This window comes from Podarcis pityusensis (assembly GCF_964106645.2).
Source record: "Podarcis pityusensis genome assembly, chromosome: 8".
Taxonomy (NCBI): domain Eukaryota; kingdom Metazoa; phylum Chordata; class Lepidosauria; order Squamata; family Lacertidae; genus Podarcis; species Podarcis pityusensis.
Genome location: NC_138033.1, coordinates 38,475,552 through 38,496,279, shown reverse-complemented (window position 1 = coordinate 38,496,279; position 20,728 = coordinate 38,475,552). Strand labels below are relative to the sequence as shown.

The following is a 20,728-nucleotide window of genomic DNA, read 5'->3' as shown; positions in this document are numbered from 1 at the left end:
TCTATGTAAATGCCTATACAGTGATACCTCGGGTTAAGTACTTAATTCGTTCCGGAGGTCCGTTCTTAACCTGAAACTGTTCTTAACCTGAAGCACCACTTTAGCTAATGGGGCCTCCCACTGCCGCCGCGCCGCCGGAGCACAATTTCTGTTCTCATCCTGAAGCAATGTTCTTAATCCGAGGTAATATTTCTGGATTAGCGGAGTCTGTAACCTGAAGCGTATGTAACCTGAAGCGTATGTAACCCGAGGTACTGCTGTATGTCTTGTTCTGAGTTCATGTAAGTCACTGTGGGAGCCTTTTTGGCTGAAGAGGGGGGTAAAAATACGCTAAATAAATAAAGGCACAATGTAATAAATTACTGAGGTTAACTAGCATTAATATTTAATGCTGTCTTGTTTTTAACACTTGATTGGGAGCTGCCCAGAGTGGCTCAGAAAACTCAGCCACATGGGTGGGGTATAAATAATAATTTATTATTATTATTATTATTATTATTATTATTATTATTATCAGCATCAGCATAGCCCCCTACCACCCCACTGCACCCCCAGTTGCAACAGGAGCTAATGTGTGTCTGTTGCACCCTCTAGTGGCTGCTTGGTATTTAAATTCACCCAGTTTCACTGGAAGTCATTCCTCCGCAAGGGTGTGCTTGTTTCATCATTAAAAGCCGCAACAGCCCTCTACAACTTCCAGTATCATAGGCAGTGAGGAGTGCCCCCAAATACCAGTTGCTGGGACTCCCAAGTGGGGGACGCCCTGCTGTTGTTGCTGCGCTCTGGTCCTGCTTGTGGGCTTTCCAGAAGAGGATCTGTGTTGCTACCATAAGGACATGAGGCTGGACTAGATGGGCTTTGAGATACAGGGGGGAAATGGAGCTGACAAAACAGGGCAGTTAAAATGATAATATACCAGGGTGTCCAGACCTGACTAGGACCCGAGTGTCCAGGGTTCAAATCCCCTCTTGGCTATAAAACTCACTGGGTGACCTTGGACCAGGTTTCAGACTCTCAGCCTAGCCTACCTCACAGGGTTATTGTGAGGATAATTTGGAGAGGAATTGTACCTTGTACCCCACTTTGAGTTCCTCAGACAAAAGGTGGAGTTTTCATGTAAAAAAAAAACAGTAAAACACCAAGAAAGGCCTCTAGGTGCACAAACATGTTTTTAAAAAGATGCCTAGAGAATGTGGGTGAGAATCCAGGCAGAGAGAGAAGGTAGTTCTGTTACCAGAATTTTTATTAAGGTGGGGGGGGGGTGTTTCCAGTTAAACGGGACACTGCAGCCCCAGACCATCCCCCAAACCAACACAATTCAATTTTGTAAATACTTCCTGCTTCTTCCATATGGTGGGTGGAAGTCCTGTTGCAACTGTCTTTTGAATAAAGATCAGACCTACCGGCTGCTATGTTGCTCCTATATTCCTGGCTGGTGTCTTTGTTTGGCAATCCAAGTGAGCCCAAGGATTTCACTATAACAGTTCCATAATCCAATGAAGCCCACAAATACTAACATTTAATATAACATCCAAACCACTAGAACCAATAAAACACAATGACCAAAGGATGGACCACTAGCCAGCCAACACCTGGGCAAACAGGTGAGTTTTAGGAGGTGCCAGAAACTGGACCAGAGTCATGTCCTGCCTTATTTCCTTCAATTCTCCAAAGGGATGCAAAGTTGGGAGGATTTGGGGGAACTCTAAGGGGAGCCTAGATGCAGCTGCCTAAGCCTCCTGCTTGGGGGTAAATGCAGGGGTGGGTCAGGGGCTTGGCAGCCGCCTGAAGTTGCCAAGTGGTGACATGGGCCTGGCAGAGAGAGCATGCCTGGAGCCCGGAGCCCACTGGGTCCAGTCCTTGGCCAGGCTCTGACCTCACAACCGGCTGTGGAATGTTTTGTTTCCAGGGAGGCCATTTGAATTGTTTGAAATGATCCTTGTGTCAGTTGGAAGCCCTGTCAGTTGGATCAGTTGAAAAGCCTTCAGATTAGTTGACTTTGTGGACATCTTCAGAGAAACCTCTTTCTCCTTTGAATAACTGTCTTCATCTGATCCAATGACTTTGGAAACCTCTTCTTTGAATAACTGTCTTCATTTGATCCTTTGACACGGGAACTATCTTGCTCCTTTGGAGAAATTTATTTGGCTTAGTTGTTGGACCAGTGTGGTATTGGTTGCGCAGAAGGTAAAGTCACGGGCTAGAGCGGAGGCATGCCCAGGTTTTAAAGATGCTTCTGGATTATTTGAGCTTTCTAAATCCCATGCTGGGTGTTACATGAGCCAACAATTTTACCAGGGAGTTTTCCAAAGAATTTCCTGTGTTTCCTTTTTTGTCACCATCCAAATTGCAGCAGAATTACCATCTCCCCTGTCCCAAATATTCAAGAGAATGCTCCCCACCTCCATTTTCACCAACCACAAATAGGATGGGGAATTATGGGAGATTATTTTTCACTCAGCCCTAAAATACACACCCTACTTCGGTGGCGCTCATAACTGCATCCTTGGGTGCTCTCTTCTTTGGGTGCATTTCCAGCAGCAGGATAAGGCCCAAAAGGCCCAGCCAGAGCTGCAGCCTGTTCTCAGGGAGGGCCACAAGCAGCAAGGCATCAGCGCAATAGCAATGCTCCTCAGGAATGGGATAACTTAGAGTCATCTACTGCCTTTGGCAGTGGAGGGTGGTGGTGGTGGGGCAGTTGCTGCCTGTCAGCCTAACCGACCTCACAGCGTTGTTGTGAGGATTAAATGAGGAGGAAATCCACGTACACCCCCTTAAACTCCTTGGAGGAAAAGGTGGGATGTAAATGATATAAATAAATGAGACACATTGCCTCCATTGCTGAGGAACTGGCACTTAAAAAAAACCCACATAATTTTAAAGCAGGCCATTCCCCTGCCCCTCCCCCACTCCCATTGCCCTTCTCACCCTCCCCTCCCATCTCTCTTCCCTGTTCTCCCAGGTTCTCTGTCAGAGCCAATGAAGAAGCTGCAAGAGCAAGGGCCCCTCATTGAGGAGATCGAGGACCTCCTACTTTCCCAGGTAATGATCCCACAGCAGAGCAGGGAGGCTGGCAGTGACTGGGAGGGGGCTGCCTGTGGGTCTCTGGTTGAGCTGGGCCTTTGATTTCCTGATGCTCATCAGACATGTTTCTTCTTCCCTGCCCACTCCCTTCCTTCCTTCCCCCATAGTTTGGTGTGGGTGCAAGCAAAGAGGTCCAGGAGGCTGTCATCAAATTCTGCATGCAGCAGTCCAAGGCCCTGAAGTTCCTCCAGACCAAGCAGTGGAAGGATGTTTACTTCCGGGGCATCATTCAGGTATCCTGTGTGTGAAGAGGAGACTTTGCTCAAGGAAAGGGCCTTTTCCATTGCTGGCTTGGCACTGTCCGGGGGGGGGGGGGGCGGTGTTTTCCATTCAGGGAAAGGGGTAAGAAGCCTGCCTTCTTCTCCCTGCTGCTCACTCCTTGGGCAAATGCAAGAGTGCAGGAGAACCAACCAGATGATCTAGTGGTAAAATATTGTTGTATGCACCCCAATCTCCAAGTGGTACGAGATTCCAGGAACTTTCCCAGGGTTTGGTTTCTTTGGAATGAGAGACAGCTTCCTGTTCTCACAGTGGCCGCCCAACTGCCCCAAAGGAGAAGCCCATAAGCAAGTAGGAGCTGAGCAGCAACATGATCCCTCTTGTTTGGTTGCTTGTGATCCTGGAGGTAGCTAACTCTCTCTAATCTTCAGAAACAGGTTTTCTGCCTGCTTCCTTCTCTGCCTCTCCCAGGAAATCGAGAGCTGCCCTCAATGTCACCGGCGCCAGCTGAAGGATTTCCTCGAATCTGAGATGCAGTGCCTGACCAGCTACCCTCTGCTGCTGGATAACATCCTCAAGCACACTGATGGTCTCTGTCTCTCCACATATGTGTGTGTTGGGTGCGGTGGGGATAGGGTTGCCATGTGTCCGGGAAAACCCAGACATGTTCTCTTTTGGGGGGCCAACATGCCCATCTGGGCAGATTTTTACACTTTAAGGAAATGTCTGGATTTTTTGGGCTTGGGCTGCTTTGTATGCCACGGCAGCTGCCAGCCCGAGTCGGGGAAAGAGGTATGAGGTGCAGCAGCCCTGTGTGCCTCTTTTGCTGGCTTAGGTTGGCAGCAGCTCAAGCTGTCCTCTATTTTGCTCTCCAAGATATGGCAACCCTAGGTGGGGAGGGTGTCCCAGGATACCTGCGTCTCTCAATGATTAAATGTTGACGTGCTTCCTAAATTTTGGAGGTTGTAAGATGCATTGAGCCTGCCTTACTAGGGAAAGACGGAACACAAAGGGATGATGGTGAGGAAGATTGGGGGAGTGTTTATACAACCCCCCTCTGCTTGCATTAGTCAGGCTGAGACTGTAGGGTGTGAGTGTTGTTCGGCTGCCCACTTTCCTATCAGCAAACCAGGATGCTTTTGCCTTCTGCATCTGGGCTGCTGCTGCTCATCTGCCTTTCAGACTTGTTTGCTTTGCTCCTAGTTTGTTCTGTGATCACCTTGTGAGTCTCAAACTAATAAAACAAAGCCAACTTTGCCAGCAGCCTGTCAGCCCCGCTGTCTCTCTCACCCTGTCTCTCTGTGCCTCCTTCGCTCAGGGTTGACTTGGGAGCACCAGCACAATCAGAGCAAGGAAATCCTCCAGAGTGTGAAGAACAGGCTGAGGCAGGCGGAGAACCAACATCAACTAGGCACCTACCAGAATTGGCTGGATGTGGAATTCCAGGTAAGGCCTCCCCTCCGCCCTTTGCCCTTCTCTCAAGTGACTGACCTTAGCCTGCTCTTCCCTCTTTGAAATGATGCCTTTTCCTGTCCCTGCTGTGCAGAACCTTGACGTGAAGGACCATCAACTGATCCATGAGGGGCCTCTGAAGTTGTGCATCAGCAAGTTGAAGACTATGGGTACGTGATTGGAAGAAACAACCTCTCCTCCGAAACACAAACACACACACAGAGAGAGAGAGAGAGAGAGAGAGAGAGAGAGAGAGCGCACAGACCTCTTATAGTGGAGGGATGTGTGTGCTTCCTCTCTGATTGGCTTTTTATATCTCCCTTTTCTACTGACATGAATCAATGTGGGCTGTGGGTCTCTTGAGTCTAAAAGACCTGGAGAGCCACTGTTGCCAACCAGAGGAGACAAGGCTGAGCTAGACAGACCAAGCAAAGGGACCTCAGGTATATTTAAAAAAGATTAAAAGAACCAAGCAGTTTTAGAACATGATCCCTAAAACAAGTAGAGCCTCAGCAGTTGAAACGCACATGGACTACATGGGTGCAAGGGCCTGATTTGGTCCGGCATCCTTTGTCCCTCTGACCTGTGGGGCCTTTGGTCTGATTCTGCAGCCTGACACCCTGATATTCTCCTTGGGGTAAGTGGAGCAGGTGAGCAACAACCCCCCTCTGTGTGTGTGTGTCTCTTAGGACCTTCACATCCTGCTTCTCAAAGACCTGGTCATGTTCCTGAAGCGAAAGGGGCAGTGGCTGCGGCTTAAATTGCTCGGGAAGGAGAGCTCCCCCTTAAGTCCCGTTGTTCCTCTCAAGACCCTCCTTGTCCACCCCGTGGCCAACAGTAAGAAGGGGGGCCATACCACCACGGTTCCTTGCTGCCCCCTTGCCTGGGAAAGGGTGCCTGGTTGATGGGAGGGGTGGTTGGGTGATGATTGACCTCCCTGCGGTTCCCTGACTGCAGTAGAGTTTAAGCAGCTCTGCAATGGGTATTTAGACTCGGAAAACAGGGCCAAGGTGGGCATCTGCTCTTCACTCATTGGGGTTGTTTGGCTCACAGCGAAGAGAGTTGGCTTGGGCCATCTCTACCACCCATGGAGCTCATGGGCACTGAAAGAGGCAAGACTAGGAAACGTCCTGGACAGCAGCTCCCTGTCTGCAAAAAGCCTGGTGGCACCTCAAAGGCCGATTCTTTTTATACAGAGGGTTCCCTGTCTCAACAGAGGTGGAGTGGCCAAGCATGCAGACCATCGTGGACCTCATGGGGCAGATCTCAAGGAATATCAAGAGGCTGAAGGTGAGAGGAGTCTTTTGGGGGGAGGGTGTGAGAGGGTGTCCTGGCAGGCCAAATAAATAAGGGTGGGTATTCCAGTCCCACTTCCTCCTCTGAAAGCTCTCAGCCCCAAGAAGTTTCCCATGTGGGCATGTGGCCCTTGGGGTGGAATAGAACCCCTTGCCACTCAAAAGCGTCTGGTTTAGAACCAGGGAGCCTTCTTAGCTGGGTGAAGGGGATGGTCACCCCCCCTGCGGCAGCTGCCCTCCTTCTTGGAGTCCCTAACTCCCCCTCCCCCTGGCTACCCCTTTTGCAGGAGATAGACAAGGAGTGGTGGCAGCGTTACACAGGAGAGTCCGTCACAACCTCTCCCCAATCATTTGAGATCAGCAACGCCCTGTGAATTGCTGCAGAAGAGGAATATCCAGCAGTGGTGGAGCATTCCCTGCCTGTGCCTGGGGTGGGTGCACCATGGGGGCAAGGCCGTGGGGACGGGGTGTGCTGCCAGAGCGACCCCTGCCCATTGCTGCAAAGCTGGGCACACTCACGGTGCCCCACAAGCCCAGCATCACTTTGTGAGCAGGCCCGCAAGTGCAAGTGCTGCTTTTGCAAGCTACTTAGGACAACTTTGTATATGTCTTTAGGATACTTGTTTTAGCTTTACAGTCATACCTCGGGATGAATAAGCTTTGGGTTAGGCATTTTCCGGTTGCACTCCACGGCGACCCAGAAGTAACAGAGCGCATTACTTCTGGGTTTCACCGCATGTGCATGCACAGAAGCACCGAAACGTGACCCGCAGACACGGGTTATGTTCGCTTCGGGATGCGAACGGGGCTTCGGAATGGATCTCGTTCGCATCCCGAGGTACCACTGTATTTTGAAATCAAAAGGTTTTATTCAAAATTTGCAGTGTTTTGCATTCAAAAAAGAGAGTATAGGCCTTAATTAGTAACATTATGTGTTACTAGTAACATTATTAGTTATGTGTTATTGGTTTGTTACTTTTTTTGTTCTTTTCATGTATTTTGTGCTTTTTTTAAAAAAAAATGTATTTGTACATTTCCCAGATTTTTTGTATATACATCGTACATTTTCCATTATAGGTCACTTCTCTTAGGACTTCCCAGTCCATCACTCTATGGCATTCTACCTGCCCTGCTTTTACCTGCCCTGCACCTGACATATCATGCTTAATGGAGCTGTAGGGAAGGAGGGTAAAAATGGTCTTGTGGGCAGAATGAGGACGCTTCATCAGGCCTGTGGGCCTAAAATAAGCCCATCTATATTTTGTAATCAGAACCCCATCTATATTTTGTTAGTGATCAACAAATTGGTGGGCAATGGACAATAACTGACCAAACATCAAACTGTGGATAACAATTCTCTGTGAAATCATTTCCAGTGAAACAAAAAAGTATCTCCTGTGTTGTAGCAACCTGAGCCTGGTTAAGGGTTTATAATTCAGTTCGCCTTTGGCTTTCAGCTATTTTTTCAGGTAAGGTCTTGGTCCAAAAGTTAACTGCTTGCTCCTTCAGCTTCTTTGCTGGCTTCTGCTTTAAGCCTATTTCCAAGTATTGTTCAGCCGCATCGTACCGGGGCCAGTTCACCAGGCCAGCACTGTTCGGGTTCCTAGAAAACATAAAAAGAGGCCATCAGCTTCCCACAGGACCTGTTTTCCCAAATATGCTCACTCTTGTGGGTGATGGTGGGACAATTTGGGGTCATTTCACTGGAAGTAGGAACCTGACCACCTCGCAAGGCACACAAGCCAACTAAACAGGCTCCTGCTCTTCCCACTACACCCTCCTTGTGGAATTGATTGATTGGTTTGGCGTGACCCCTGCTAATTGATTTACGATCCACAATTAGCTCTTTATGCCCGGCGCGCTTCCTCCGAGCTGCGCCACTCAGCTCCGTCTCCAGTAGCTCTCCAGTCACGCCTCAGCAGAGTTGAACACAGCATCGAAAACTGTCACGTAGCTTCACTTAGCTTCAGACAAACACACAGAGACCAGGTTTGTCCATTTCAGTTTCTTTATTCCGACATTCCCCAGGAATCTCCTGGGCTCACCGCAGCCATGACGAACTGCGACCTCTTTCTCTCAGAGACCAGAGGGGAAACAGAACGAAACTCCTCCCAGACTCCTCCCAGCTTCTAAAGCTGACGTCAGAATGTTGAGGCATCATGGGAACAACTTAACCTGTTAAGTTCCAAACCCAACACCCCCTCTTGCCGAACCATTCTGACAAGACCTTTTTGAGTTCAACACCTTTCCCTTTGCCTTGTGCCCCTTCCCGGCATCTTTCCCAGGCACCTGTTGAACCCCTTCAACACTCCCAGAATCACACTGTGCGACACTTTTCCACGCACTTGTGACCTGATACCCTACTGACCCATTTGGGCCAGCAGTTGTGTCTTCTCCGTCAGATCCTTCCCCCTCTGACTTGACACCCTGTTTGTGAGCTTTCTCCATTACGCTAACCGGAGATGAAGCCTCACACCTGGACACTCCTTTCACAACCTTTGGAGATGCCCAGACCTGCCCTGAACCCTGATCTTGGACCTGGTCCCCATCACCGGGTTCTGAACCCTGATCCTGGACCTGGTCCCTATCACCGGGATCAGCCTCTGGCTCCCTTTCCTCCTCAGAATCAGACAGACATTCTGAGAGAAAAAACAGGACTATCCCTGAGTCTTGAACACCCATCCTGTTCACAGAACTCAGCCTGCTTACTGACCAGCAGCTTGGTTTGATCACCCTCTGGGTATGCAAACTTCCACCCATTGGTTGCAGGATCATATCCACAGAAGATCATTTCCTGAACCTTTGGACCACCTGCCTCAAAGAGCTCAAAGGGCTCTTTGGCTACCCTCCCAAACCCGGGAAAACCATGTACCTGTGCACCCTTGCATGCCCTGCACCCTAGGGACCTCCCACATTTCCGGAGTTTGTACCCTTTTGTGCACCTGTGCAGCTTTTGCACATGACTGGGAACCTTAGCACACTGCGCCTGTGCTTTTCCAGCATTCCCACCACCCTCCAGAGGTGACTCCAGAACAAAGAGATTGTTCTGCCCCCTTTTCACGTTGGCCACTTGTTTCCCCCCTCTGAAAATGGATAACAAACAACAATTCAGTCCCGGCACAACGTAGATCTCTAGCTCCTCCTGTAAAGGAGAAACAAACATGTTAGCCACAGCAGAAACTGCTTTCTCATTCCGTCTGCTAACATCACAGTTGTGTCCTGTTGAAAACAGCCCTGCAGTTCCGCATTTCGCCAGCAGGCTCGCTTAGCAGGTGACGACCAATAGTAGTATCCAACACCCAGCGTGTCACCGTGTCCTGGCTGGAGTTGTTCTTCACAGTTGCCATAGAAGCAGTGATAAGAAAACAACCCTCCCCAGCGTCTGAGCCACGTCTTTCCCTTGCGTTCCCACGCTGGCCTCCTCTCCGAGACTGGTTCCCATGAGAACTCAGCTGGTTGACCTTGGGACCTTCCTGCCCAGCTGTCTCCGCTCTCCATGGGCAGCAACGACGAACTCCAGTGGAAAAACACTGCCCGGGGCTCCTCCCAGCTGGCCTCCTTCTCCTTCTTCCGGAAAAGCACTCCTTGCCAGCTCCGCCCCCTCTGGCCTGGCTCCCACTGCGGCTTTCTGGGAACCTGCTTTGTTGACATTCCACTCCAGCACGCACAGTGGACAAGCCTTTACACTTGCCTTTGGAATCCTTCGCCCCCCCGATCTGCTCACTAGCACTCCTTGAGGCTAAAACATCAGGAACAGGGGCACCAGCCATCTCTAGACTTTTCTCAATGCTTCTCCAGGGCTCTGGCCTCCTGCTGAAGCTTCACAGCACATCCCAGGCAGCCCTTGCTGAACATCTTAGAGTGAGCTGTTCAAACGCAATGTCCTCCAAGACCTGGCTGCCTGCCATTGTCTTCCGTTCTCCCAAGGGGCCCCAAGCTGTACTCACAGATTACAAGCTCCTCCGGCACCCATCCGTGGAGAAACGATTTTTCAGCTGCTCTCAGCTCCGCAGCTCTCCTTTGCCTCTTAACACCAGGCAAAAATCCCTGCCAGCGTCTCTGCTTCAGACCGCAAACTTCAAACGCATTCCGGCACTTCAAAGCGTTCCTGTGGCAGTTTTACGATCGGTGATTAAGGGTCCATAACCTGTGCAGTTGATTGATTGGTTTGGCGTGACCCCTGCTAATTGATTTACGATCCACAATTAGCTCTTTATGCCCGGCGCGCTTCCTCCGAGCTGCGCCACTCAGCTCCGTCTCCAGTAGCTCTCCAGTCACGCCTCAGCAGAGTTGAACACAGCATCGAAAACTGTCACGTAGCTTCACTTAGCTTCAGACAAACACACAGAGACCAGGTTTGTCCATTTCAGTTTCTTTATTCCGACATTCCCCAGGAATCTCCTGGGCTCACCGCAGCCATGACGAACTGCGACCTCTTTCTCTCAGAGACCAGAGGGGAAACAGAACGAAACTCCTCCCAGACTCCTCCCAGCTTCTAAAGCTGACGTCAGAATGTTGAGGCATCATGGGAACAACTTAACCTGTTAAGTTCCAAACCCAACAGCCTATATTGCTGCGCAAATCTATGTTTTATGGCGCTGATTGTGGGTCAGGGGTTTTGCTTCACTGACACATCCTTAAGCCTATAGAACATATATCTCACCACCCTGGTCACTCGCCCCCCCCCCAAACCTCCAGCCGGCCAATGTCTTTAAAATGTAGCGCCCAGAGCTGGACACTAGACTACAGGTGCTGCCTGGCTAATGCAGGATAGACTGACTCTATATGGTTTTCAACAATCTGAACATGATTCTGTCAATGAAGCCTAAGATTGCATTAGCTTTCAAAGCAGTTGCATCTCACTATTGGCTTATGTTCATCCTGTGATCTTCTAAGACAGGGGCGGCCAGCCCTCATGTGCAAACACTCTTGTTGAAGTCCCTGGACTCTAAGCTTCCAATCTTTTTTTCTTTTCTTTAGTTGGTCTCTGACCTTCCTAGAAAGAAAGTTATCAACCAAAATGTGCAGCCACCCTTTTAAGTAATTTTTATCTGAAATGAGCTAGCATGACATCTTCAATCTGCCAAGTGAAGTCAGACCTCTGATTGATAAATGAGATGTCTGACCACCATGCAGTAAGGATCCCCAGGGTCCTAAACAGCTGCTAATGTCCACTTGCCTTTAGTGTGCTTTCTTCACTTATGTATTTTTAGTGGTCCTTGAAATCTCCGTAGTTTATATTTCCTTTTCCTCCAGCAACTGGGATGCATTTTTTCTGTGGTCAGCCCTCCCTATAAGTTATTTTATTGCAAATACTACACAGTAAGTGTGTGTGAATGTTAAATAATTCCTCACCCAGAATGGCAAATTCAAATGGTGAAAATTTTTCAAAGAGGCCAAGGTATGTCTCCTGTTTTGCAGGAGCCGGAAGCCAGGCCCTCATTAAGAATTTGCTGTATTTTCACTTACAGTACAAGGGTTTATACATCTCCTTCAAAGTAAGTGTTTAATGGAGCTTACTCCCAGGTAAATGGGCATCTGATGGCAGCCTAGACTTTAGTGTAGGATTGACACTGGAGAAAAAAACAGGGTTATTCTGCCTTTAACAGCTGTATCTCCACAATGAGGGCTAGCAGGATATAGCTGGCTTCACATGCTAAGCAATAGATTGTCCTGGAGGAGTGTATGTGTGAGAGAGAGTAAAGGAGCCATGACTGTGGTCTAATTTTGTGTTATGCCACACCTTCATGGCAGCCATTTTGTGACTTGTGCCCATAACATTCTCTCAAAATTCAAAATACACCCACTGGTTCAAAATGGCCTATATTACAGTAACACAACATCAGCATTCTATTCTATTCTATTCTATTCTATTCTATTCTATTCTATTCTATTCTATTACTCACCCACTGCGAGCAAAATTAGCCCAATATTTCATAACCGTTTTGCTCAGTCTTTTCTCTTCCTCTGTTGCATCACCTGCAGACAAGAGACAAAAATACAGATGTAAGCCATTTTTAAAGATTATGGGATAGTTTTCAACTTTTACTCAGGGTAAATTAATAATTGCAGTGGGTCTACTCTTAGTAAAGCTTCGCTGAATTTCACCCATTGGATACAACCATGGTGTTCCGCTGCCCCAGAAGCGGTATAGTCATGCTGGCCACATGACCCAGAAAGCTGTGGACCAATGCCGGCTCCCTTGGCCTGAAAGTGAGATGAGCGCCACACCCCATAATCACCTTTGACTGGACTTAACCATCCAGGGGTCCTTTACCTTTTTTACCTTTTCTATGTATACCAAATACAAAAATGCAATACAATAATAATATCACAATAATAAAAATCACAACAAAGGAGCGATATAAAATATTGCTATCGGACTGGGTGGCTGGTGGTCTGGAGGATTACTTGCTCTCTGTGAAACCAAAAATGAGGCTTTGGAGATCTTCTTGGAAACCTAATGGGGAAGCAGAGTGTTAATGCTATGAGCCCTTCCTCCTTATGCTCTGCCTGTATACAGAAATAATTCAGTTTCTCTTGCGTAACAATAATAGCTTCATAACACACAGAGTGGCTCTTTATGGGGGGGGGACAACAGAAAAAATGAGTTATATAAAATTCCTATACATTGCTACAGGTCACCTAGCCCTTAATACACTAGTGGCCAAAATTGTGGAAATCTTTTGGGAAAAGTGTATTTCCAAAGTTTGATGGCTCATAACACCTGATTGGCTCTCTAAACACTCATGCTCATTGGCTACATTCAAATTAAGGAAAGCTACTGCATATTAACCTAAACAAGTTGTGCTTCCTTTTTCTGGTTATTTGGCTATAAATTTTGATAGAGTACAGATAACTGAACAAACTTTGCTGCATTCTTCATTATCTTTCCATTGATATATAATTTTATGGTATTACTCAAAAAAAGTGGTGTTATGAGCCATCAAACCTCAGAAATACACTTTTTCCAAAAAGTTTCCATAATTCTGGCCAATAGTGTAGGTCACTTTCGTTCTGCTTGATTGCAGCTGGAGTCACAAGATACTCACTAAGGAGTCCTATAGATTAGGGAGACATGCTTCAAAAGAGCTTCACTGCCTGGTGCAAATGGATCTCCTGCAGCTTTCGTCCATAACTTCACTCCTCTTGCCATTTAGGCTCAGTGAGAGTCACTCATGCAATCAATGCTGGGATGCCAGGACCAGAAGCAAGAGGGGTGGGAAGTGTTGGATTGGCAACAGTGGCTCACACCTTCACAACCTTAAAATCTGACTGCTGTTAACAAATTGCATGTGGATCTGCCTTGGACAACAATTTAAGAGTCTTCAAAATGCAGCCACCTACAGCCCCTCTGTGATCACCAGCAATCCTGAGGTTTAAACATCCTGTTTAGATGTGATTACATGGCCATCGTTTGCAGATGAAACCAAAATATCATTAATTGCTAAAAATAAAATGTAAAAAGTTTTAGAGAGCAGAAGCACCTCACCTGCTAAGAAAGGCTTCCCAAAGACAAAGCAAATTTCATCACCATGGTCTGCTTTAACATAGTCCGGTTTAAAGCCCAAGGATGAACTTGGACGGTGCTGAAATTCATACACATAGGCTGGGTAGCCAGCATCTGGAAAAAACCAAAGATGTTGTTAGAAGGGGGCATTCTCTGGCACATTACCCAAAATAAACATAAAGCAACATGTTGAGTGAGTAGCTGGTGGAAGAAAACAGGAGGAAACCTTAAATTTATTTATTTATTTACAAAAACCTTTTCATTTAGGTCCAGAATGGTCTGCTGTGGGGGAGAAGTTCTGGATTCAGTCTGTGAGCCAGTTCTAATTGCCCACTCTTGATTTTGGAACTGGAACCGGAAGTCATTTTCAGAGAGTTGATGACAGTTTGAAGGGGGATCACTGCTTGAGGGGCAGGTGTTCACTTCACTTTATCTCTCGGAAGAAAGAGGCTTTGAAGAGTTTTTAATTGTTTCCAAAACCAGAGGGACTCACCCATACTCTTGATTTCTTTCCATGTGGAGGTTCCAGGGGATATTTTCTCAACTAGCATAGCCACTATTTCCCAGACTTCAAACTGAAAACCAGAGTTCCTGGTAGAAAGTAATCTCCATCCCCCTACCCCAACCAAATGCTTGCATGGCCATTCTGAGAGAGCCACAGGCAGTTAATGCTGAAGGCCAGCAGCTCAGCGGTGGAAGCAAATAAATGCTTCACACACCAACAAACCTGGGCTCAGCATCTGCAGCTGTCATGAGTGGAGACATCTTGGGTGGAGGAGGGAATCAATTCAAGAGGAAGGTGCTCCACATTTTTGCAATTTTTGTGTGAAGTCCTCATGAAAACCCACAAGCATTTTAGTGCAAGTTTCTCCTAACAACAAATTTTTGCAAGCAATTTTCCCTAACACAGTGCATTTTTATGTGTAGTTTTCACTAATATACAGATTTTTTTTCTTCAAACTTTCCCCAGATGCACACACTATTTGGTGGGGAAATTGCATCACAAAATTGGGAGAAATACTAATTTTGAAGGCTAGCTATGTTTCACTTTTGTTTCAGAAAGTGTGAATTGGTGAGGTTCATGTTAAAATCCCAATGAAACCCAATTTATGCCTCATTCCTAGTGAGCAGCTAGCTCACTTCTACTGGCCCAGTCAAGACCACCTGTGATGCAGCAACTCTGACAGCAAACTGACCTCTGTGGAGTTTCGCTGTTAGGATGGCTGGAGCAACAAATACCACATCTCCTAGCAGCTCGAGGAGTTTGTCCCTGAGCTGTACAGGGTCGCTAACATCCTTCAGATATTCATTGGCAACTATAGGAACGTGCTCCGGAGCGACACCCTGCAATGGGCAGATAAAGGCAGGAAGAGTTATTGAACAGTAGCTTCCCCCATGATCAAGGACAAGGGCAACATTGAACCACATTATTCCCTTCTGCTGGGAACCCTGTAATTTCCCTTCCCTGCCATCCCCTTGATGAAGATGCTGAAAAGAGTTCTTTAGACGGCCAGAAAGCTGCCAGTGGATATCAAGCATCTCCAAAAAGCCCCTCCTTGCCACCCAAGCAACAATTCACTTGGGGAAGTACAGCTAATGACATTAGAGAGTCAATCAGTCTGAGAAAGCCCCTTACCAAGATTTGCTCTGAGCTGCGCAGCACAAGAGTGACCGTCTCTCTGTCAAGCCCCTTGGTGGCATCCGGCAACTGCAGCATCTAGAGGAGAAGAAGCAGAGCTCCTAGTTCTAGATGTGAGCACTAGGGGGCTCCAGAAAGGTGCATGAAAATACACACACAATGTCTTACACTAGGAATAATCCATCCTGCTTCATGGTTATTGACGCCTATGATGAATGGAACATTATTAATTCTTTTCTCTTCAAGGAGGTCCTTGGGGTGTTTTGGAAGAAATAAACCATCAACACTTGCAATGTAGAACACAGTGTGCTGGAGGGAGGGGAGAATAAAAAAAAATCAGTTATTTGCTTTTGCTTCGGTCTTCAGGGCTGGAACTTTCATTTATGCCTAACATAAATATGTCCAATGTTCTGCTCTTCCTCATGCTCTTAAAGGCAGGAGGCATTCTTGTGGTGAAGCCTGTTTGTGGCCCACTTACTGGTCAAAGGGTCAATGCCATGAAGAGTACATGAGAAAAGGGATGCTGGTACTTAACACCAACAAGATTACAGGACATCTTATAAAATGGGGCTGGGGAGTCTTTTCCAGCTTGAGGGCCACATAGCCATATAGACAGCCTTCTGAGAGCCAATGCCAATAGTAGGTGGGAGCAGATGCAGAAGGGGGAAGAGCAATGGACACGACTCTTATCTTTACACAGAAGGGGGGGTGGCATCCAGCCACATAAAAGTGTGCATCCGGATTCCATTTATGGATCCTGAGGTGCAGAGAACTCTTGCCTGCAGTTTGAAAGAGAAGCAGGCTTAGAGCTGCCCTCAGTCGGCTGCTGTTGGTGCCTGTTCTCATGGTAAGTGTTCTTCACTTCCTTCCCTCCCCTCAGGCCATCCTCATTCCGTTGATTTACTCACTTCTTCTTCTGCGCCAAGATGCATTGTGGTGAAATCCTGCAATTACAGGAAGGGGGAAAGGGAGAGGACTGGCGTTTAAAGGTCTGCAGACATAAATCACTGAGAAATTGTCTTACACATAGGAAAACAATAGGAGCTGTGCACAGGGCAGAAGAGGGCAAAGCCCCAGGAGCGGACGCTACCTTGGAAGGAAGCGAATTAAACAACCAGTGGGACATTTGCAGGAGCAGCTTCTCTTCTGCTGGACAGGCTCCAAGGTGTGAGGAGCTTCACTCACGCAGGGCATTCTACTCTCTCCCTGCTCCCTTACCTGTAGTGCTTCCCACCTCCCAACTGGTAACATTTCATGGCCACTAAGCATACTCAATTCTCATGCCGTGATGGAACAGGGATAGGAGGACTAAAAATGATTGTGCCATCATCATCATCATCATCTCTACATCTAGTTCCACTCTGAGATTCCTTAACCTCTATCAATACTTTTATCTCCCCATCTAGGCAGAGGGCAGCATCAGATTGCAGCACATTTACCATCTTGAGAGTCGTCTGTAGGATCTCGTTCTCCGTCTTTCCCTTGAGGCAACGAATCATCTCGACTGAGCTGGATGTCGGACAATCAGCAGTCGCAGCAATTTTCTGCAACCATGAGAAAGAAACCAGTCCTGGCTGAGCGTCAGAAGGAACAGGCTGTTCTGCTCCATCAGGAGAAGCACAAATATTTTTAATACTTGTGTGGACACAGCGAGGTGTAAACAAAAGGAGCAGAGGAGGGCAGAGGAGAATGCTTCAACGCCATGGAACTAAGTGTGCAACACACAGGGAGGCCCCAACATCCTGAGACAGGTGTAAGAACCCTGAGACAGTTGCATGTCACCCTAAGAAACAGGCCACTTCATGTTTTGGTTTTCTTGTTTTAAAAAGTGCAACACAGCTCCTTGGACTACACACATGCTCAGCTCTAGCTGCCCTCCCTTGCCAATTCTGTCTGTTTTCAAACACTGACCTTTGCAAACTTTTGTGGATTAACCTTTGTGAGAGCCTCCATGACAGAAACGCCACTTTCAGAGATAGCTTTGTGGAACAAACCTTTTGACAGAGGAGATACGACCTGAGAAGGGAAGCAGGGAAAACAGACATCCCAGTCAGGGCCTTGCCATATCACTCCTATTTCCAAAAGGGTGGCAATGTCCAAGCATTCCTCCTGAGGGGTGCTGGACTTCCTCAGGGTCTCATCAGCGAGAAGATCTGTAATACCGCCTTCACCCTGGGCCTCATCCCTCCAAAGTGCAGGCACAGGTGAGAGTGGCAGAACTATGGCACACCCTCCGTTAAGGGGAGCAACAGTGGGCCCCAACACACTGGGCCAGAGCCCTGCATTAACTATGTGAGTGGTCTGCAATCCACTCCGATATTCTGAAGGTCTGCCAAAAGGAAGTTTGAAAACCAGCGCATTAGCTACTTTGACCCTTAATGTGGATGATTAGCAATTCTGACACACTTCAAACCTGTCTAGGTTCAATTGTTACCCACTAAAGCAGGGAGGGGTGGTCTCCCCCAGAGAGACAGCCTCCTTGGCATGTGACACCATTTGTTGCCCTTTGAATGTTACCCCAAACAGCAGACCCTCCAAGTGTCCCTATTTTCCAGGGACGTCCCTGATTTAGAGAAGTCGTCCCGGTTTCTGATTTGATCCCAGAATGTCCCTCTTTTCCTTAGGCTGTCCCTATGTTCATTGGAGAAATGTTGGAGGATATGGAGTTATTTGACTCCTGAGCCATCTGAAGGCAATCCTGTATAGGGAAGGGTTTTTGTTTTTCTAATGTTTAATGTTTTATTATGTTTTTATACATGTTGGAAGCTGCCCAGAGTGGTCGGGGCAACCCAGGAAGATGTGTGGGGTATAAATAGTAAGATTATCTTTATGGAATGGGACATCCCTATTTTCACTGGAGAAATATTGGAGGGTATGAAACAGCTGTCACCAGCTTGCCTCATAAGCAGGGCCAGGCCTTGAACCCCACCCCACATTTCACTATTAGTCATGGCAGTTCAGAGCCTGGGGGCAGGGCTGTTTAGAGAACCACTGACCTTTAGAAGGTTAAATATGCTTTTTTTCAATTTCTATCTGAGTAATAGAAATAAACTATAAATTTATTCTCAAATTAAACTGCTTCAGAGTGACATTAATTTGCAAAAAAAACCCAAAAACCTTCAATAGCAGTTGCCCATTTTGTTTTATAAGCTTTCCTATTCAGGGTTTTTTTAATGCAACATTTCAATTAAAACACTTCTTGAGTTGTTTTCAGAATAGTTTCTGCACATTATTAATCTTAGGTTTATGGAGCAATATAACAAATGTAATATTTGCTAAGTTTTATAGCTAATCACTTGCAATAGAAGGCCTGGAAATTCTATGAACAAAAAATAAACAAATGAATCATAAATTAAATAGCACATGTTATGATCCCCATGAACCTACATGGGCAGAAACACTGAATCCACCTGCAGACTCTCCAAATATAGTAACTGATCCAGGATCTCCTCCAAAGGCTGCAATGTTCTCTTGGACCCATTGGAGAGCTGCCACTTGATCCAGGAGGCCCCAGTTTCCACGTGCAAACTCATCACCAGTACTGAAATGAAAAAGAAGCACAGAAATGATAGCCTCAGATGGTATTTGGGGATTCAGAAAGAAGACATCTACAAAAGGAAATAGTCAACATTCCTTATTTTCACTTTGTTGAAAAGCAAATCGAAAGGAGAGATTCTCCTAGCTGAACTACAAACTTTCATTCCTTCAAATGTCCTAAGGCTGTCCTAATATCTGTACTAAACCAGTTCAGGTAATGTTCCACCCAACACAGCATGCCTGTCATCCTCGACATGTGTAGACAGCTGTAACATTTGCATGCAAGGACTGTATTGTGTTGCATGTCAAATGCAACACACATGGGCCAGAGCAACACAAACCACATCCCATATACCATCCAGAAATTCATAGTGCAATTTGTGTTTATATGCATTGAATCTTTACTTGCAGAGACCCTGTTTCAAATGTTATGCCCGCATGCAGATGTTAAGAGGTCTTGGAGGTAGGACAGGCATGACAAGGAACAATGCAATCCAATCTTAGCCTGAAAGGGGTGGGTGGGTGTAGATGTAGTACAGCATCCTCCCCCATGCTGCAAAGACAGAAGATCTGCCAAACCTGATTAACTTTTTGAAAAGCAGCCACAATACAAAACCAACCCATGGGCATGCAACGAGAAAATGCCCTGCAATAATTCCTTTTAATCTTGTTACCCTGAAATGAAGCAGCCTCTCCAGAAGCAATGATGTCTCACTGGACGTGTCTAGATTTGACCACATGCACATTGGAGGGGAGGAAGGGGTGTTGTAGAAGATGTGAGTATCTGAATAGAAGTTCCACTTTCCCAGTCACTGACAGCCAGTCTTAGAGACCTGGGCTTGAAATCCAGGTTCAAATCCCCACTTAGCCTCAGGCCAGAGGTCTATTGCCTCTTCTACTTCACAGCTTGTTGTGAGGGCAGAACAGGGACACGAAAGCTGTAATCCTAAAAAAGCACAGTCCAAGCTCCTTTGTGCCCCTTCACCCAGCCCTGGAAGCCTCCAGCAGCCTCCTACTGGCCACCACCTGCAAAGGGCCACCACCCGTGGTCACTTGATGGTATGATGCACAATGTGGTCTTAGTGGTGTGGCACTTTGCCTGCTCACCCCACCTCCTGCCCTGTCCCCAGGGAGAGGGTTCCCAGTTTGAGGCTCCAGTGTGGTGTCAGCAGTGGGAAAGGCAGGCTCCGTTTTCCCTGTGCACTCCAGCACTGGCCGTGGAAAGCTTTTGGTTGCCACCAAGCAATCCATTCTGTCCCCCACGAGGGAGGAAAGCAGCATGGGTGGCCTGTGGATGGGTGGTCCATCCAATCCCCGAGAGGAACACCCGGGTGGGGACCTTTCCTTCTGCTCCACTCACGTTTCAGGCACAGTCTTGAAGGAGCTTGGGACAAAAGTCTTACCTATAAAAACCAAGAATGCCCAGCCGGTATTGAATTGCCACCACCACCACGTTTTCAAAAGCCGCTAACGCAGACCCATCGTATGTGGATGCAGCACCCACCAGTAATCCTCCTCCATGGATCCAGACCATCACCTGAAAGCAAAAGATAGAATTTGGGGCTTGTGCTGGGTTACCTGCCCCATCAGAGTGGGTTTGATGTCATGCTTCACTTGTATGTTTAGCCTGGAAAAGAGGAGACTGAGAGGAGATAGGATAGCCATTTTCAAATATCTGAAGGGCTGCCACATGGAGGAGGGAGCAAACTTCCTTTCTCCTACTCCGGAGGGTAGGTCTCGAACCCATGTTGCAGGAAAGGCGATTCCAACTAGACATATGGAAAAGCTTTCTGACAGTAAGAGCTGTTCAACAGTGGAACAGTGTCCCTCGGGAGGTTTTCGACTCTCCTTCCTTGGAGGATTTTAAGCAGAGGTTGGATGGCCATCCAACCATGGATGCTTTAGCTGAGATTTTTTGCCTTGCAGGGGGTTGGACCAGATGACCCTTGGGTCCCTTCCAACTCTAAGATTCTCTGATTCCTTCAGTAGTTG

General features: G+C 47.3%; 2 protein-coding genes and 1 long non-coding RNA gene across 10 annotated transcripts in view; 2 read left to right on the top strand and 1 right to left on the bottom strand.

The window, feature by feature from the left end:
• Positions 1 to 553: 553 nt before the first annotated feature.
• LOC308483186 (rho guanine nucleotide exchange factor 11-like) lies at positions 554 to 4,818 on the top strand (the record flags this gene model as incomplete). The annotated part of the gene is made up of 5 exons (XM_081016774.1): positions 554 to 2,187; positions 2,963 to 3,042; positions 3,192 to 3,317; positions 3,775 to 3,892; positions 4,622 to 4,818. Exons 2-5 carry the CDS (start codon positions 2,980 to 2,982, stop codon positions 4,816 to 4,818), a joined length of 504 nt encoding a protein of 167 aa, XP_080872900.1. The 5' UTR covers positions 554 to 2,187; positions 2,963 to 2,979.
• Positions 4,819 to 4,846: 28 nt separating this feature from the next.
• Positions 4,847 to 16,865, top strand: LOC308483033. Of its 8 annotated transcripts, none has more exons than XR_013989551.1 (3): positions 4,847 to 4,925; positions 5,972 to 6,045; positions 6,338 to 7,171. It is a non-coding gene; the product is annotated as an uncharacterized lncRNA (long non-coding RNA). The 8 variants fall into 8 exon arrangements; XR_013989552.1 differs by having other exon boundaries at positions 5,952 to 6,045; XR_013989553.1 differs by having other exon boundaries at positions 5,445 to 6,045.
• The window catches only part of LOC308483032 (fatty acyl-CoA hydrolase precursor, medium chain-like), a 28,070-nt gene continuing 14,617 nt past the window's right edge, over positions 7,276 to 20,728 (bottom strand). The window contains 11 exon segments of the mRNA XM_081016576.1: positions 7,276 to 7,653; positions 11,957 to 12,029; positions 13,543 to 13,674; positions 14,757 to 14,904; positions 15,197 to 15,277; positions 15,368 to 15,508; positions 16,108 to 16,143; positions 16,639 to 16,743; positions 17,111 to 17,215; positions 18,587 to 18,740; positions 20,140 to 20,273. Coding sequence (XP_080872702.1) covers positions 7,479 to 7,653; positions 11,957 to 12,029; positions 13,543 to 13,674; positions 14,757 to 14,904; positions 15,197 to 15,277; positions 15,368 to 15,508; positions 16,108 to 16,143; positions 16,639 to 16,743; positions 17,111 to 17,215; positions 18,587 to 18,740; positions 20,140 to 20,273 — 1,284 coding nt within the window. The 3' untranslated portion in view covers positions 7,276 to 7,478.